General features: G+C 35.7%; 1 protein-coding gene across 1 annotated transcript in view; it reads left to right on the top strand.

The window, feature by feature from the left end:
• Positions 1-1,027: 1,027 nt before the first annotated feature.
• MED17 (mediator complex subunit 17) overlaps positions 1,028-19,832 on the top strand; it is a 29,400-nt gene continuing 10,595 nt past the window's right edge. The window contains exons 1-8 of the mRNA XM_001368738.5: positions 1,028-1,500; positions 5,399-5,565; positions 10,405-10,624; positions 11,815-11,951; positions 12,256-12,340; positions 15,179-15,331; positions 17,120-17,247; positions 17,863-18,047. Coding sequence (XP_001368775.2) covers positions 1,251-1,500; positions 5,399-5,565; positions 10,405-10,624; positions 11,815-11,951; positions 12,256-12,340; positions 15,179-15,331; positions 17,120-17,247; positions 17,863-18,047 — 1,325 coding nt within the window. The 5' untranslated portion in view covers positions 1,028-1,250. The remainder of the gene's footprint in view (positions 1,501-5,398; positions 5,566-10,404; positions 10,625-11,814; positions 11,952-12,255; positions 12,341-15,178; positions 15,332-17,119; positions 17,248-17,862; positions 18,048-19,832) is intronic.

Raw genomic sequence — 19,832 nt, 5'->3', positions numbered from 1 at the left:
TTTTTCAAAAAGTGGCAAGAGAATCTGATTTTCCCTAGACTCCCTTTTATAGACCTAGCATAAAAAGTTGTTGAGATTCACAAAGCCCAAGTTAATCAAATCAATCCACATAAAATGACTAGACTGGTCCTGAAAAAGTCGTTCTTCTCAAAGATATGCTACTCAGCATATCCCCACAGATGTTCTCTCTCCCTCTATACTCTCCTTCCTCCCCTCCTTTCACCATGACCTGATCCCCTATCCTCTGAAGGACTGCATTATTTATTCATGCATTCTGCCAATACTTGTCATTTATTAAGCATTAATTACAAAGTATGTTTTTCCCCTATACAGATCTGCAATTTCACTGGTTCAGAACTCTTGATGAGTAAACTACCAATGCAGAACAACAGCTGTTCTGTAATTTATAATCTTAGAACAGGGGTTCTTAGCCTGGGGCCCATGAACTTATAAATAAGTTTTTATTAGCTACATTAACATTTCTTTTGCAATCCTATGTATTTTACTTTATGCATTTAAAAACATTCGGGGAAACAGTCCATAGGCTTCACTAGTCTTCCAAAGGGAGTCCTATCCCTCAAAAAGGGCTAAACCCGCCAGCCTTGGAGAGCTGTGGGAAGAACTGAGGAGGTGACCCTTGGCTGGGGTCATATGGCCAGCATGTATTAGTGGTAGAACTAGAACTCAGATTATTCTGACTCTAACCTTTTCTGGGCGGTCTCTCAGGCAGTGTGGGGGGAGCTGATCGTACAGTGATAAAAAGAAAGCCAGCGCTATGGCCCTCGAGGACCTTACATCTAACAGGCAGAAATACTAGGTCTGGCTGAAGCTAGATCAGTCCTGCATCCTGATTACCATGTAAGTTCCTTAAATTGAGCATAAACAAAGTTTTATAACAGCAATTATGAAAACACAACATGAAAAAAAACAACAACAAAAAACCACAACTGCTCTCTTTTGCTTTCCTTCTGACCTCCCACTCACCAGGCTTTTCCTGGAAGTAGCACAATCTGGCTTTACGGCTCCCGTAGTTTTTATTCACAGACCTGCCGCGCGTTCGCCTTTCCTCCTAGTTTGGCCAGGACACCACACCGTAGCGCGTAGCTGCAGTGAATTCTGGGGAAGATCCTCGCGCTGTCATCTGTACTGGGGAAGTCTCCGGCGTCTCTCAGTGTTTCCCTGAATTCTTTGGCTCAGGGTCTCTCTCGCTCTTCTTCACTCCAGGCTCCGGGAATCAGCGAACCGCCGAGATGTCTGGAGTGCGGGCGGTGCGCATCAGCATCGAGTCGGCCTGCGAGAAGCAGGTGCAGGAGGTAGGGTTGGACGGCACCGAGACCTATCTGCAGCCGCTGTCCATGTCGCAGAACCTGGCCCGGCTCGCCCAGCGCATCGACTTCAGTCAGGGCTCGGGTTCCGAGGAGGAAGAGGCTGCTGGCGCTGACCGAGACTCGCAAGATTGGGCGGGCGCCAGCGGTAGTGCTGACCAGGACGACGAGGAAGGTGAGGCCCGGGTCGCCCCCTGAAGGATTCAAGGCTATTCATTAAATGATTATTAGGCGCCTACTATGTGCAGGCACTGGGCTAAGTGCTGGGAATATAGAGAGAAAAATAAAACTAATGCTTCTGCACTCAAGGAGCTTACACTGTAATGATTCGAGGTCTTCTGGAGCAGCCTAGTGTCATGGGGATGGTCTGGGGGCGGCGGTTCTAGCGCCTCTTTCCCCCTTCCTCCCCTCCCCCTCGCCCCTTAATACCAGTGTCTCTGTGAGCGTTATTCGGTCTCTCTAAGCCTCAGTTAATTTAATTGCAAAACGGAGAAAGGGGAGTTGGTCTCAAAAAAATAAAAGAAAGGAAAATGACTCAAAAGAGCAACGATTATTCATAGTAGTTCTTTTTGTGATGGCAAAGAACTGGAAACTAAAAGAATAAGGCCATCTATTGCGGAATAAACTGAGAAAATTGTGGATGTGAATGAGATGGAATATTACTGTGTCTTTAGAAACAGTAAAGGGGAAAGTTTCTAAATGAATTGGTGCACAGGGAAGGGAACAGAATCAAAAAAACAACTTATACTCGAATAACAACATTATAAAGATAATCTTGAAAGATTTGAGAAGTGACCAGTGTGTCATGACCAACAAAGATTCTGGTGAATGATGAAGCATGCCACCTCCCTCTTGTCCAGAGAGAAGATGAACTCAGGATGCCCAAAACATGTGTTAAGACACAGGTCATATGGTTATACATATTTGTTTTAAGGGCTTTGTTTTTCTTTTTCTTTTTTTCCAGTAGGGCAGTGGGATTTTGATGGGGCTTAGAGAGGGTAGCAAGAAAAAGATAAGAGGGTCATTGAGGCATTTTTTTTTTAACGTAGAGAAGGAAGGTTATAAAGAAGCACAGGAAAACGAGAGCAGCTTTGAAAGCTACAGGTAGAATTTATACTTAAAAGGAAAAGGAAGCTGCATATATTGGAGATCTGCAACTTCATGTCTTATCTTTCTCTGACCTATTAACATGAAAATGCCCATTTTATTTAATGTTAAGTTCATAACATTTATTTAGAAAAGAATCTTACTTTCTTTGTCCCCTACTCTTCCTAATCCCTAGTAAAGGACCTAAGAGGTTTTTGGAAGATGCATGTCAGGGTTCTAAGAGGACCAAGGGAATAAAGCCTCTATATTTGGAATTCTTTATTATCTGCATGGCCCTTCTTCATGAGATTTAACCACAACCACTTTCTTGTCTGTTCCTTTTTTTCCATAGATGACCAGGATTTGATGCTATCTTGGTATCAGGAAAACCTAGGTTTAAATCCTACCTCAGATACTTACCAGCAGTGTGACCTTGGGCAAGTCATTTATCCTCTTGGTACTTCATTTTCCTCTTTTGTAAAATGAAGGAGTTGGACTCATCACCAATGAGGTCTCTTCCAGCTTTAAAGAGAATGACTTGTAACTAGTTTTCCTTTTGTCTTTTCCCTCTCTTAGAGTTCTCTAACAGAACTACTGTCATACTTTTACTAATGTACAAATCTAATCATGTCATCTCATATTACCTGAAGAATAATACTTAGCCTGGCTTTGTGTTTCCAGCATGATATAGCATCACCCCACCTTTCCAACAGTTTTACTTTTATCCGTAATATACTTTATGTTCTAAAAGCAATAATCGTAATTTGCAGTTATAGGGATTTAAGACATTTTATTACAAAACATAAAGCTAGTAGTGCAGATATTTTTATCTTTTTTATAGATGAGAAAACTGAGGCTTGAGAGGTTGTGTCTTTCCTGAACTCACAAAGCTAATTAGTGCCAATGCTAGGATTTGAAAGCAGGTGTTCTAATTCCAGGCAAGTGTTCTTTTCATCATACAATAGCTTCATCTTGTTTTCTCCCCCACCTCTCTTCAGTTTGAAGGCAATCTCCTTTGTTAAGAACAAATTCTCTCAGATATCTGCCAATTAGAATCCTTTCTTCAAGTTCTAGTACTGTTGTCACCTCTTCCATGAAGTATATCCTGATTTTTCCCCCACTCAAAGTGATCTTGCCCTTCTCATATTTGTTAGACCCCATGACCCGATTCAATTGCTCTTATACCTTTGACATGGTAGAGTGGATAGGGAATTAGTTCCTAGGAAACAGGAATGCCTGAGTTCTATTACTTTTGACCCTGTGACCTAGGCAGTTCTCTAAGACTATAAGTTGTAACACAGATATCTTGGTAGAGGGAGTTTCTTCACTAAGAGAATCTTACCTATAGTATAAAATTTTTTTTGTATCCTTGTCTTATTCCCTTTTAGATTCCAAGTTTCTGAAGAACCGGATCTTTTTTCTTTGTACTTTTAGCATCAAAAGTATGGGGTCTTACACAGAATAGATACTTAGTAAATGTTTGGTGTATTTGTTAACTAACACAGAAAATAAAGAGAACAATTAAGAAAAAATTTTCAGTTTAATGGTATTGGTTCTGGTGTTAAATCAGTTTCTCCTAAGAGCTGTCTTAATTGGAGTCTGAATTTGAACCTTATAACCTGGATAATAATTTTAAGCAAGGAAAAAACACATATCTACTTAAAGACAAGAATAATTTATTCTCTTTTCCCACCAGACTCATTCAGTTTTATGGAATTCAGTGCAATTTAGGTCAAATTCTTTAAGAGCAAATTCAAAATGATTGGACTAATTCTCTTGTTTTTAATTTTTCTAAATAAGTGGACCCGTGACTGCCTTAAAAATCTTTTGGTTATACCTACATTCAGTTCAGTTGAATCTTTTGATTGCCTACCTGCAATTTTATATGGTGTAATGCAATTTTGCCTGTGGAACTTGACACATCTTTCTTTTGTAAGAGTGTCCTAATGTTTTTTAATAGACATTTTAAAGAATGAGTGACAGGGATCAGTTAAAGGAAAAATAAGAACTGATTCGAAGCAATTTGGTATCCATTACAGACAAAAGAGTGGTTGCCAGAAACTGTGACCGCGAAAATATGGGTTTAAGACTTTGAATTGCCAAAACTGCAAAGATACATTTTTAGTGTCTTGATTTTATATTAAAAATAAAGTGGTCACCATGGGAAAAATTCCCAAATATGAAATACCAAAGACAGCTGGGTTTTATGGAGATTTTAATTAATACAAATTAAGGAATTAAGGAAAGGGAGAGAAAGTAAGAGGAAATAGGGCCTAGGCCTTTCTCTTAAGAGAGAAAACTAAGTCAGTCTTTAATTACTCACCACAAGATTTGTTTCAAGCAAAACTCCAGTGTTCAGAGAGACCCTCCAATTCAGCTTCCTAAGCTGAACTAAATCCAGAGGCCTCTGACCTCCTTTTAAAGAGAATTTTCTCTTATGTCACCTCCCCTAAATTTTCACATCTACCAATCACAGTAGACAGTTTTCCAAAGGACTGACCATTCTTAATTCACATCTTGTTATCACCTTCTCTGGGTCGACTTAAACTTCTGAGTATTTCACACCTCTTTGCTAAGATTGTCCCTTGCTAGTTGCCTGACCTTTTAGTGATTAATTTAACCTTCATAGGTACTTAGCACCCTTTTGTATTAGATCTAAAAATAGACCTAGCTTCAGGGCTTTTTCCTCACTATAAGTATGAGTTAAGTACTTTTTCATTGTTCAGTAAGGAGTTTACAACTTTTATCTTCCCCTAAAGTATGCCTAAGTATGGGTGGAGTAATTTTAAAGTTCCCAATACATTCCTGACCAAGTACCTGCATTGTTTAAAATGGGGAATAGCTTAATCAAATCTTCTGAAGTAGAGTCTGAGAAATTTTAAGATTCACATATCCTTTTAAAAAATCTTAGTTCTTAGTATATCTTTTTACATGTGGCTTCTGTATTCTAGTCATTATAACTAAATGTATATTTCTTTTTCTTTTAGGGCTGGTAAAATTTCAGCCTTCTCTTTGGCCATGGGATTCAGTGCGGAACAATTTAAGAAGCTCTCTGACTGAGATGTGTGTGCTCTATGATGTTCTCAGCATTATCAGGGATAAAAAATTCATGACTCTTGATCCAGTTTCACAGGATTCACTTCCTCCCAAGCAGGTACTGTATGTTTATAAGAGAACCTTAATAAATTACAATTTTCGGGGGCAGCTGGGTAGCTCAGTGGATTGAGAGCTAGCCCTAGAGACGGGAGGTCCTAGGTTCAAATCTGGCCTCAGACACTTCCCAGCTGTGTGACCCTGGGCAAGTCACTTGACCCCCATTGCCTAGCCCTTACCACTCTTCTGCCTTGGAGCCAATACACAGTATTGACTCCAAGATGGAAGGTAAGGGTTTAAAAAAAAATTACAATTTTCATGAACTTTTAGCTTCAAAAGTAATAAAATGTTATGTGCTACATGAAGTGATATTTTCTATTGGATTTTGACCTGAGAATAGTTCATTATGATATATATATATATATATAATAAATCAGATCCTGATATGTTGCCTTTATATTTTTATATGGCAAATAGTTTGGCAAAATTACATAAAGCTTTATTTCTCAAATGAAAAAATTATGTTCTTTTTGACAAGCCTGGAATTTTTTTCTTATGCTCATCTTTCATTTCTTTTCAAACTCTTCCTTGACCAGATATATACTACCTCTTGTTTTCTCAGCTAAAAAATGATGAGATTGAATACAATAATTCATAGTCTTCCAACTCTAAAAAGTAATGAGTAATGGGCCTGTCAGATTCTATGTATACAGGTTTAGCATTGGGACAGAAAAATTGATCTAACTTTTGTCTTTTCTCAAAATTTCTTTAAAGAATTATATTATATTGGGAAATAAGTCTAATTTGATAAGTCAAGCTCTGCATCTTAATAGCTAAATATATAATGAAAGCTCAAGTTCTCAGTATTCTAGTAAGAATAGAAGTTGTTGAAGTAGAGATTCTCCTTGCAAGTCTTCACCACCACTTATTGGAGATGATGTAGATTGAAGGTTCTTGGAACTTTTTTTTTAAGTTGTGATGACTATTATTTCACTGTAATTAGTTTCCCTTTAACAAGCCTCTGTATTTTATGTATCCAAAAACATTATTCTAAGAAGGTGCCCATAGGTTTCATCAAGCTGCTAAAGGGGGATCCATGACTCAAAAAAGATTAAGATTCCCTGTTATAGAAAGAATTCTTGTTCAGGTAATAATTAGACTGGAAAGTCTCTATGTTTCTTCAGCTCCAAGATTCAGGGATGTTTCAGTCTCTGTTTTCAGGAAGCTTAGAGAGTGGCTTGAGAGGCAAGGCTGACATGTCAGAAACACAATAACAAAATAAAATTATTAGAGCTGTGCTTCAGACTGAAGATGTTATTGAATTTAGAAGGGTCATCATGACGGTTGAAATAGACCTGGAGAAAGTAGAAATTGAAATAGGTTTTGAAAGATGAGTAGAATTTGAAGAAGGGGCAGGGAAAATGGTGAGTGAAACTACAGCAATGGGAATGAATAGGGTTTTTTTTTTCTGAGATAGTGAAGATGATTAATTTTCCTAAAATGCAGGCTTCTGTGAGGAAGTAATAGGAAAATAAGATTGAATAGGTAGAGAAGTTTATAGTTAATTTGATAGAAATTAAGGAGCGACATTTTTTTCAACACAATATTAGTCTGACAGGTTCATGTGAAAGTATAGTGGAGAGGAGAGAACCTAAAGTTGGAGTGGCTGGTTTGGAGGCTGTGCTGGATGTAAGCTGACTTTAGTGAAGGCAGTGAGAATAGAGAGATGAATTTGATAAACTGTATTTTTGGAGGGGGAAAAATAAGATAGCATTGAATGACTGACTAGTTGAGTGGAAAAAAGAAGCATGAGTCCAAATGACTTCTAAGATTTAAAATCTAGATGGTGTGCAGAAAATTGGTATTAACAGATAGAGGGAACTCAGGAAATGAGAGCTATTTTGGATGAGAAGCAGAGGAGTCAGGTTGAATTGATTTGTGACTTTCTAAGTACAAGGCAAGAAATTCAAGCAGAAATATTCTGTTGACAGTTGGAAATACTGGAACAATATTTAGCCAGAACATTTTTATTCTTAATACTGAATTCCACTTCTTAGATTATATTTCTTTAATCTTCCTAAAACCATTAGAAGAACATTTGGAAACTTTATGAGATTGGCCTGCAAATATAATCTTGTTGAGACTTCTCTTTCCACATGAATATGATAAGTTTTTAAAGAATCATGATGTGATAAAAAGCACTTAGTTATAAATGTGTGATTTTCCCCCCCATTGGATCCACCTATTTATTTTATTAAAATTTTTTATTCTGAATTTGAGAAACACCAATAAAAAAGAGAGTATTTCCATACATAAAGTAGACAAGAGTGGGTTCTATATGAAACTTCGAATCTGTGTACTACTTGCTTTTTTAAAAGGAGGAGTCTGAAATCAAGTCAGAAACTGAGTTGCTTTTTTCTTCCTCTTTCCCTGTGTCTGAAATCATTTCCCTCTCAATGGATTAGCTGGAAGATTTCTACCCTAATCTTCCAGATACAGCAATCTCCCGATGCAAACTTGGCTAGCTTATTTTGTACCAGCTTTACAGTTTTTAAAAAAATGAATATAAATTAAACTTTGTTATTTTTCAGTACTGTTCTGTTTGTCTGGCCTTCTTTCAGAATATCTTTAAAAATATTCTGAAAGGGCACTATCTTCTTTTCCTCATTAGACTATTAACCCTTTGTCAATCAACTTTTCCAGGTTCTTGAATCTTGTATTTGAATTTCATTTTCACTAGAAATGCTTAAATGTCTTGTATTCCATTAAAAACTCATCATTATACTCAACTTGGCAGGGTAAATTATTCATGATTGTAGACCTGTATCTTTTCCCTTTTGGAATATTGTATTCTAACATCTCTTCTTATAGTAAAAACTGTCAGATCTTGGGTGATCTTGAGAGAACTCAAAACTCTTTTTTTTTCCTAGATGCTGGCAGTATTTTTTCTTAGACCTGAAAGCACTTGATTTTCTTTATGATGGTTCTGAGACTTCCTTTTGGTGTCTTCTTTCAAAAAGTGTTAGGAAGGGTCAGTAAGTTAGCTCAGTGGATAGAGCTCCAGGCCTGGAGTTTAGAGGACCTAGGTTCAAATCTGGCTTTAGGTACTTCCTAGCTGGGTGTCCCAGGGAAATTCATTTAACCCCCAGTTAACCCCTAATTGCCTTGCCCTTACTGCTCTTCTATCTTATAAAGGGTTTTTTTTTTTTTAAAGGGTAATAGGAGATTCTTCCTGTCTTTACTTTGTCCTGGGGTTCTAACAGATTTTTGACAATTTTCATTTATAATTTCTTGAACTTTAGTGTCAGTTTTTTTAATCATATTTTTCAAGGAATTCATTGTAATGTTTTGCTCCAAACATTAGCTCTCACACCAGTCTTTGGAATTCTTGCTTTTAACAAGTAATGTGCAAGTCAGCATACTGCTGCTTCTCTTTGTTTCATTAACTGTAGTTATTAATAATGATCCAAAGTACAAAAGTAGTGATACTAATGGCTCTGATGAGCCTAAGAAAAGCCACAAAGTACCCAAGTATGTTCATATAAGCAATACTTATTAAATAATGGGGTTCACTATTGTGTGCAATTATTCAACTTATACAAAGGATCTTAGAATGTATTGGTTGCATAAAACAAGGTCCCACTATACTAAGAACCATTGGTACCAAGTGTCTTCTTCCTCATTCCCAAAGACTGTCACACAGTCTCCCACCAGTACATACAAAACCAGGGAAAAGTAAGTTTGAACTCAAGATTATTGAACATTCATGGCAGTGGGATGACCCACAGTTCCTGATTGCCTGGCCTTTCTCTCCTTTGTGGGGTACTCACGAGGTTCTCCTTATGCATGTTGTACCTTCTTTGCTGGACTTCTTATAAAGTTTGAATCTGCCTTTTCTCTCTGCCTTTAGCCACCAGTTCTAGATAGATTTTAGGATGCTAATGAGTATAAATGTTCAGATCCTCTAGATCATCAACATTCTCAGTGTTCTTCTCCAACCAGTCAGGGAGGTAGAGAGGAGTCTGGGGCCAAGACTAAAGCTGAATTACTTTTCTCTTCCTCTGCCCCTCCTGAGAGCAGTTCCCTTTTGGTGGCTTAGTTGGAAGCTTTCTACCCTAAGCTTCCAGAATCAGGAATCTCCTACCTCAAACTTAGCTAATCTATTTTGTACAGCCTTTCTAATTTGTGATGAAATTCCTCAACCAATAAGAACAGACTGCCAATGCAACATCATGTCATTGGAAGACTATCCTATTGGCTTTCAAAGACTTTTTTGCACTTTGTCGAAAGTATTTAATTGATTGAGGCATACCTAAGTCTTCCACCCTACCACCACCAAGCTTGGCCCCAGAAGTGAAGAGGTGGAACCTTCCACATCCCTGCCTAATATCCCCTATCTACCGGAAGTGCGTAATGACAGGAAGTAAGTGGGCTCGTGGGAAATGTAGTTGTTTTTTTAGTGTAACAGATTTTCAATTATACATATAGTAATTGATTCACAAGCTTTGCCTCCTCCTTTACATTAACATTGCTTTGATTAGTTTCCAGAGCCAAAAGATGAACTGGGATTTGAGATACAGAAAACAGAGAGGCCAATTAGGAGACTTTTCCAAAAGTGATGAAAATCTGAAGTCTTGGCCATGTTAGAAGAGAAAAGTCAATGAAAGCAAAAATTGTGAAGGTGGAATCATCAAGATTATAACAGCACTCACTGATATAATAAGTTTTGATTCTATTTTAAGATACATTAAATTAAAACTTTTTGTTTTTTGTTGATACCTTTGCAAAGAAAATATTCAAACTAATGAAAAAAGGTGACAGTGCTGCTAAAAACTACATTTCTTCTCTCCATATGATACATAATGATCTTTTTTGTTTTGTTTTGTCTGTCTTTTTATAGAACCCTCAGACTTTACAGTTGATTTCAAAGAAGAAGTCTCTAGCTGGTGCAGCACAGATCCTTCTGAAAGGGGCAGATAGATTGACTAAATCAGTTACTGAAAACCAGGAAAATAAGCGACAAAGAGACTTCAACTCTGAACTTCTTCGATTAAGACAACACTGGAAACTCAGAAAAGTAGGAGATAAAATTCTTGGCGATTTGAGCTACAGAAGTGCAGGTATGCTAGACTGCTAGACTAATAAGAGGAGAAATGAATATAATTTTTGCTTAACTACATAGTTAATGCCATATTATATTGAATCATTATGCTCATAGATGAGGACATTTATAATTGGCATTGTCCTGAAATGGGAAGAACAATGTACTGTGAGTCAGAGGCTCTAGGTTTTTTCCCTAACTCTGTGAGGTAGTTGGACATATCAGATTGAAAGTTAATGGAAGCCCTTCTAATCTAATTACTGACTTCCAGTGTATAGTCTTCCAGAATATAGTCTTTAAACTTCAAGGATGCTTAATATTCCCTGTTTAACAGAATGTTCAAGGGTGGAGCTTCTCTGCTAATACACTCTGATCTTTAACTTCTTTTATGATGAAATTAGGAGGTTAGATCATCATAGGGACCATTTACACAGGACTATATCTGCAACCTTGAAAGTTTTCTGTGTATGGGGTAACAAAAGGCTTTCTGTGTTTTTTAATGTTTCCTCTTACTCTAGTCTAATAGTTTCATGACTTCGGAGAATAGTAGTATAGGGAGAAGATATTCTCTATCTAATTTGTCAGCACAAAATTTGATCAGATTTTGCTGGAGAAGGATATAGTAAACTGAACTCTGATGTGTATCTTCTTTAACTTAAGGCAAAAAGAGTATCCCTTATCCTTTTTGTTCTTGGCCACAATGTTTGACAGAATCATGAAAAGAGAGGTTATAGTAGGGTCTTCTAAACAGTACTCTCTACATGAATTTGCTTGAGGTAGTAGCTCTAATTTTGGCAAATGAATGAGTGAAAATAATGAGGTTTCTTAAGTGTAGCTTTAAGAGTCCTCCTCACTCTAGGTCTTAGCTATCCCAGGTTCGTGACATTTTGATACATCAAAGTGTATATTTGCCATTCCAAACTGATGGGGGGGACTAAGGTCCTCTCAATATGTAAAAATAGGGTAAACAAAATACCACAGAACATTTCCCTTCCATAAATCTTTTTTTTAACCCTTACCTTCCAGAATCCTTTTTTAGTCACTTAAAATATTAATATCTCTAAATGGATTATGCAATTTATATAGGTGTCCTCAGAAGGCATAGTATATATGGCACATACAAGGCATATAACTATATAGTTATAAAATACCCTTCAGTGTTTGCTGAATGAATCACCTCCTATTTTCTTAATGTTTATACCTTTTTAGGATCTCTTTTTCCCCATCATGGCACATTTGAAGTAATAAAGAACACAGATATCGATTTGGATAAGAAAATACCAGAAGACTACTGTCCCCTTGATGTACAAATTCCAAGTGATTTAGAAGGATCAGCATATATAAAGGTCTGTTAAAAGTACTTTTTTTGCATACAATTTTTTTCTTCCCTTAATTTTCCAGATTACAGTGTCCTAATAAATGTTTTGTGAATCCACACCTCGGTATTTTGGTAGATTCATAATGTCCTTGATGAATGTCTTCCTTGTTGCAATTCAGATTGCAGCTAATCCACATCTTATCCTATGCAGTTTTAGTCTGGCTCCTCAATAAGTGATGTGCCCAGCATGCTAGAGGCCTTACTCTAGGTTTATTTCGTTTCCAAACACCAAATATATATACTTTCCCTTTCATTTTCTCATTGTTGCTTAGGTGTCAATTCAAAAACAAGCATCAGACATAGGTGATCTTGGCACAGTTAACCTCTTCAGACGTCCTATGCCCAAGTCAAAACCAGGTATGGCTGTGCTCTATGTAATTCAATTCAAGTCTTTATTACAGTTTGTATTTGGGAACAAACCAGAGAATTTTTAATGTGCTAGAAAATAAGTGATTTGAATAAAAATGATTGAAAATACATTTTTGTTGCCTTGCAGGCGATGGTGCTAATTACATAATTTAGTGCAATAATAGCAATCTTTGGTCCAATGTGATAGCCTAGAATTTTAATTAATTTCCCTCATTTTCTGCATATAGGTCTGTGTTTTAATAAATCTAAATTTTTCAAATTGGTTAAAGTTATATTCTAGTACCTATAATCTAATAATCTCTATATTTAACTATTCAACTTTTAACTTTGGTTTGTGGATCCTTTGGCCACTTTTCCTGACCCAGCTCATGTTTTGCTGTCCCTGGATCACCCCACAGTCTTCTGCCTCTACTACTACTGATAAAATCTTGAATGATGCTGAAGGAAATTAAAAAAATTTATTTTAATTCACTGCAAGTTTTTGTCCTCTAATCTCAGCCAGACTGTCACTGTCACAAATTAGTCCTTTCCTAATTTACTATCTTTGTAATTTTCTATAGAGACTATTATAGACCTTCTCTCCTCTCCTTAAACCTCCCACACTAATCCTTTTTCCCTCTCAGCAGAGAACTTCACCTCATACTAACTGAAGAAAATAGAAGCTATTCACAATGGTCTTCCACTTCTCTTCTATAATTTGTCTTAGAACCCCTTGATGTTTTCATTATCACCATCACCCATTTTGTCCTTCTTTACTCCTGTCTTTCATGTGTAGGCAGGTCTTCTAATCAAAGCTAAGCCCACTCTTTACTTATCCCTTTTGATCCTATCTCTCTAAAAGATTTTCATCCTCTGTCTCCCCAATCTTAATTCTCTTCCTAACTCCTGGCTCCTTCCTTGCTGCTACAAACATGCTTGATTAATTGTTGTTAGAAAACTTTACTCCCCATTTCCTCAAGAGGTCAACTTGTATCTTTCCTTTAATAGCCAGATTCTTAGAAAAAGCTGTCTATAGTCATTAAACAAAACAACTTCTCTAACTTGTTCTTCAATGTTTTCCTTTCAAACTCCTTATTCAACTAAAATTGCTGTTTTCAGTTAGAATTTGTTTCTTGTTTGCCAAATGCATTAGCCTTTTCTCAATTCTCATTCTTGATCCCCACTTTAGCATTTTGCACTTTTGATTTCTCTCTCCATAATTGGATGTACCTAAGGCTGTGGCCATAACTCCCTTTTTCCCTTTAATTTTCCCTTAGTGATCTCATCGACTCCTGTGGGGTCAGTCACCAGATCTAGACATCCAGCCCTAGTCTTTCTCCTGAGTGCCAATTCCACTTTAGTAGCAGTAGTAAACTTCAATTCCCCTGGGCATCTTAAATTCATTATGGACAGGACAGAGCTCATTCTCTTTCACCCTCAACCTAGACCCATCTCCCTTTTCTATTGAAAGTACCAATTTTCCCCCCCTCTCCCCCAAATCCAGTTTTACTACCACATTCTCAGTTCCTTACATTCTCACCTCATTGTTAGCTGCCAAGTCTTATTCATTCTATATAGAGCATTTTTTGTATTTCAAAGACTCCATGCACAGGGCCACTTCCAAAGTTCAGGTCCTCATCACTTTCACCTAACCTGTTGTAGTAGCTTCCTGATTGTTCTCTCTTAAACTCCTGTATCTCCTCACTCTGATCCATCTCCACATAGCTTCCAAAGTGATCTTACTACAAATGGATCAACTTGTTCTTTTGTTCAAAAGATCCGATTCCCTGTTGCTTCTAGGACAAAATATAACCCTCTCTATATATCTTTCAGTGTTTACTTAGGCTATTCCAGTTTACCTTATTTGGCTTATTTTATGTTATATATTTATCATTATGAACTCTGCATTCCAACGAAACCAGACTACTTGCTTTACCTTAGTATTGTTATTCCATCTCTCATCTCCACACCTTTTTGCAAAGGCTATCCCTATGCAAGGAATTCATTCTTTCCTCATCTCTGCCCCTTAGGATTCCTAGCTTCCTTGAAGACTTAGTTTAAGAGACACTTCTTACATGAGGACTCTCCCAAAATTACCTCACATTTACTTTGTATATATTTTATTTTCATTTATATGTATGCATGTTATTTCAGTTGAATATAAACCCTTTGAGGGCAGGGATGTTTTTTGTCTTTGTTATTTTCATCATTTAGTACAGTGTCTGGCATATGGTAATTAACTGTTTAATAAATGATTGTTGATTGATTCTTTGGTATAGAATTCTACCAACCAAGAGTTTCAATTTGAGGTAGATAGACTGGCATTTATATAACCTGTCAAGGGATTCCAGAGAATTATAAGCAATTACCTCAGACTATAAAACTTGTATTATAGTTGAAACTAAAGAACAGAGTACTTGTCTAACAGAATGGGTAAAAAAGTCAAAGAAATATGGTGGTAGTAAATCATGGCAGGGATAAATTTCAAAGATTCAGAATAAGCCCTTGTAAAAATCCATGAATAATTTTATTTGGTCATATGACCAGAAATGTGAATAACTGATAGCTTTCAACAGCATGTATTAGTATTGATATTTAGGCCATTAATCTTAATCAATAACTAATGGCTTAAATTAAAGGCCTAGTTAATTCAGCTGTAGTAGCCATTTAAATTCTTTACTTATAAGTTTGAAACTTTAAAATTCTGCTCTTTAAATTGAAAGAAGCTTCCAGGAATAAGGAGATTATTTTTTAGCTGTTTAAAATTTCATTATGTGATGGAACAGTTAATGCATACTATGTTTAGGCAGTAAATATGTTTATAAACACATAGTCCCTATTTTTCAGGTTCCCCACACTGGCAGACAAAACTCGAGGCTGCACAAAATGTTCTCTTGTGTAAAGAAATCTTTGCACAACTATCTCGGGAAGCTGTTCAGATTAAGTCACAGATTCCTCACATTGTTGTGAAGAACCAGATTATCTCTCAACCCTTTCCAAGTAAGTTGCCAGCCAGACTTTTTTGTACTTTTCTTTAAGACTTTTGTAACTAGGAGCACAATGTGTGCCTTTGTAGGGAATGACAGTTTGTGAGGTGGGAGTTTAGGGGCAGAGGTGGTGTGTGTGTGTAAGGATGAGAGCTGGCTTTATCCAGATTCAACTTTATGACCTATGAAGACCCAGTTAGTATTTATACAGGATGACAACTCCCTTGTCAAATCTGTTCTTTGTTGAGAGGAAGTCATTTATGGAAATTATAAGAGTATAGTTTCAGGATTTGTACTACCTTTGGCAATACACACACATATGTGTGTATGTAAGTATAGACACATCATGCATTATACATATATCCATATACATATGACTCTAGGTATAGAAACATCCTGCAGTTGTATCCAGAAGATCCTTTAGAACTGATATAATTTATGGAAGTTTTGACATGGAATTATACATTTGTCTAAGTTAGATCAGTAAGATGAAATTTATTTGATTAAATGTCACTGTGTTATATTCTAAATGTATGGATATTGTTTTGCTGATGTTTTCTATAATGTTCTTGATCTAAAGGAGATTACCTTATGTTGGAGATTATTTGTTCTTAATCTGCCAAAAATATACATGAAAATTCAATTAACTTGCTTATATCACATGATCAGAAATTGGTGTGTTTTGAGTAAGCAAATATTGTACTTGCTGGATTGCTAGCACATCTAGTATATACATGGAATAGCAATTTTTAAAAATAGAATACAGTACCTTCAGCCTTAAAGTATATCATATTGTTAAGATTCAGAAATCACAGAATTGTCATCATAATAGCTAGTATTTATATAGCTAGTGCTCTCATGAAGAAAAATGTTTTACATGGTAATAAATGTGTTAGGCCTCTAGTTTATGGAAATTTTAACCTTTTTACCTATAAGAGGCTATATGGCACAGTGGATAGAGAGTTGGGTATGGAGTCAGGAAGACCCGAGTTCAAACTGTCTCGATGCTGTTTTGTGTGAAAATGTACAGTTCATGTAACCTCTCTCTGCCTTAGTGTCCTCATTTGTAAAGTGTAGATGATAGCATCTACTTTACAGTAATGTTGTGAAGGTCAAATGAGGTAGAATGTATAAACCTTAAAGTGCCATATCCTTAATGTTATTAAGGAGTTTTGTAAAGTGTGAGAATCAGTAGGTACTATGGGCTGTTGATGTATTGTGTTGTATTTATGAAGAGAGGATATATTGTTAAAAATGAATCACAAAGGTTTCTTTATCTTTGGAAGTAAAACATTTTATTCCTGTCCTAATGAGAACAGGCAAAAATATAACAAGAAGAGGAAGACCAATTTAATATATAGCTTTTATCATACTTGCCAATTGCAAAAAGACAGAAACAATGCTAAACCAGATCTCAGTTCTGTTCTGTTTTAATGTTCATGTAATGGGTTTAGGATTTTAAATTTCTCATTATTACCATAGCAGTGGCTGACTCTTGTTTCTCTGGCGAAAGCTAAATGAATCTATTGGATCAATGATAATTGACCACTGGTATTGAAGAGTTGTATATATAGCATTTGAAATTAGATTATTGACTAACCCATTTCAGTGTTCAAAATATTCATAGCCATGATACCAGAGAAGCTGTTAAAAATAGATTGTGCATTCAACATAATGTGATTGTTTATAAAAGGTGTTATAGATGCAATAGAATTTTCTAAAGATAATTTACAATTTTTTTGGTTATGGTCTAAGTGGATGAAAAGATTCTGAATATATAATGCTTCTTCTTTGTAAATAGGTTTGCAGTTATCTATTTCCTTGTGCCATTCCTCAAATGACAAGAAATCCCAAAAATCTTCTGAAAAGCAAAGTCCAGAGGACCATCTTTATGTTCTGGAACATAATTTGCATCAGCTGATTAGAGAGGTAAAGAATATGTATTTTTTAAAATTTTGAATCAAGTCAGTTACATTTAATCAGACATTCATGTAAACTCCTCTCTTTTACCATATCTTGCTTTATTTCGCCTAAATCTTTTGGTCATCAGTTTAGACACAATAAAGAGACCAGGCTTGAAACCCAAACTAATTGCCTACCCAATTGTATATATTCTAATTTTTCAGAATTGTTGAAGTTCTTAAAAATTTTTTCTACTGCTAGAAATAAAGCAGAAAATAAACATAATTGCATATTGAGAGGATCAGTTCTTTGTACAAACTCACACCAGGCATGACCTTTTGGTAATTAACATATATTTTGGCTCAAGGGTTATATGGTAGAATAGATAAAGTACTTGATATGGACTTGGTTTCAAATTCTGGCTTTGCTTTTTACTAGCTCTGTGATTGTATAAGTCACCTAAGTTCTCTGAGTTTTAGTTTCCTCATTTGTAAAAATGGGTTGAGCTTACTTGTACTATCTTCTTTATAGGACTGTTGTGATTTTCATAGGCAGTAATGTGTACATTGTCAGCTTTTAATCATTGGGTGAAACGAATGCACATTAAATGACTTGACATTTGAACTGGTTTTGTTGTTACAGTTTCACAAGCAGACCTTGAGTTCTACAATGATGCCTCATCCAGCTAGTGCACCTTTTGGCCACAAGAGAATGAGATTGTCAGGACCTCAGGCTTTTGATAAGAATGAAATCAATTCTTTACAGTCCAGTGAAGGACTCCTAGAGAAAATCATTAAACAAGCAAAACACATTTTTCTCAGGAGCAGGTACTTTTTTCTTTTAAATTGTGATAATCTTGCTTTTTCTGTAGGAGGGTAGCATATTTAGAGTTCAGCTCCTTGTTTTTTCTTTGACAGTTTTTTCATGCAAGTTCACTTTTTGGTATACTTTGTATCTCAGAGAAAGGAAGTAAGCTGCAATGGAATGGTTTATATTGATACCATGGGCTAAGTTCTTGTCTTGCAAACCGGTTTTTTAAATTAAAACAATGCCCTCTCTGGGAGTTTCTTCTGTGGTCCATACACCTCAGTATTCTGCTTCTGACCATGATATTTAGGGACATGTGGGGAGACATATTGTCCTTCCTGCTGTCAGCTACAACAGATTTGAGGTGTACCCATAGCAATTGTGAAGCCATTATTTGTGAATTTATGTAAACCTTTTTTGAAGCTGTACAGCTTCCAGCCTTTTCTATCTCTTGGGGGAAATAAATGCTCCAATCCAGTTATAAGTACTTCTTTTTATCAGTTGTAAATTTATCTTGTTTGAGCTTTAGAGCGTTTTCTCATTTGGTCCTCAGCTATCATCTTTTCAGGCTGAAGAGTCCTAATTTTAGTTCATTTCATAGTAGTTCTTCAATCATCTTAGTTGCCTTTATCTTAAAATTTTTTTTAATTTTTAAATTGTTTTAATTTAAAAAAAATTTGTTGACTATATCAAAATTCCCAGGTTTCCCTGTCCTTCCCCTCCTTCCACCAGAGAAAGCATCACTTGACAAATAAAATGTGTATATATAAACTGTCTTTCATGTTTCTCTTTATTGGTTCTTTCTATGGAGGTAGACATTCACAAATTATTCTTCAAACATTGGTTCTGTAATTGTAATCTCTTGGTTCTATTCATTTTGCTTTTCATAATTTCATGTTGGTATTTTTGTATTGTTTAAATATAAACCTGCTCATCATTTCTTATGATCCTATAGTATTCCATCACTATCATATGCCAAAACTTGTTCAGCCATTCCCCAATTGATGGGTATCCCCTCAATTTGCAGTTCTTTGCCACCACAAAGAGAGCTGCTATAAATATTTTAGAACATATAGTTTCTTTTCCTTTTTTCCCTGATCTCCTTGGGAAACAGACCCAATAGTAGTATTGTTGGGCGTATACATAGTTTTATACATATATATATACACATAGTTTTATAACTTTGGGCATAATTCAAGATAGTTTTCCAAAATATACATAGTTTTATAACTTTGGGCATAATTCAAGATAGTTTTCCAAAATAGTTTGATCAATTCACAATTCCACCAGAAGTGTATTAGAGTCCTCATTTTTCTGTATTGTCTCTAACATTTATCATTTTGTCCTTTTTCCATTTTAGCCATTCTGGTAGATAATATCTCAGAATTATTTTAATTTGTACTTATTTAATTAGTAATAACTTAAAGCATTTTTAATATGCCTGTATATGGCTTTAATTTCTTCATCCAATAACTATCATTCTTTTGACCATTTGAGAATGGCTCATATTTTTATAAATTTGACTTTATATAAATATAAATAAAAACTTTATGTAAATATAAAGTTTTCAATATATTTTAGATATGAGACCTCTGTTCCATAAACTAAAAATTTCCCCCCAGTTTTCTGCTTTCCTTCTCAATCTTGGCAACATGAGTTTTATTTTTATGAAAGCTTTTCAATTTAATATAATCAAAATTATCATTTGACATCTCACAACACTATCTCTTGTTTCTTTCTAAATACCTCTTCTATCCATAAATCTGATAGGTAATAAATATGTTCCCTGTTCTAATTTGCTTGTA

The sequence above is a fragment of the Monodelphis domestica genome, chromosome 4, assembly GCF_027887165.1.
Source record: "Monodelphis domestica isolate mMonDom1 chromosome 4, mMonDom1.pri, whole genome shotgun sequence".
Classification (NCBI taxonomy): Eukaryota; Metazoa; Chordata; class Mammalia; order Didelphimorphia; family Didelphidae; genus Monodelphis; species Monodelphis domestica.
The sequence above is the reverse complement of the archived record's forward strand: the minus strand, read 5'-3'. Positions and strand labels throughout refer to the sequence as shown.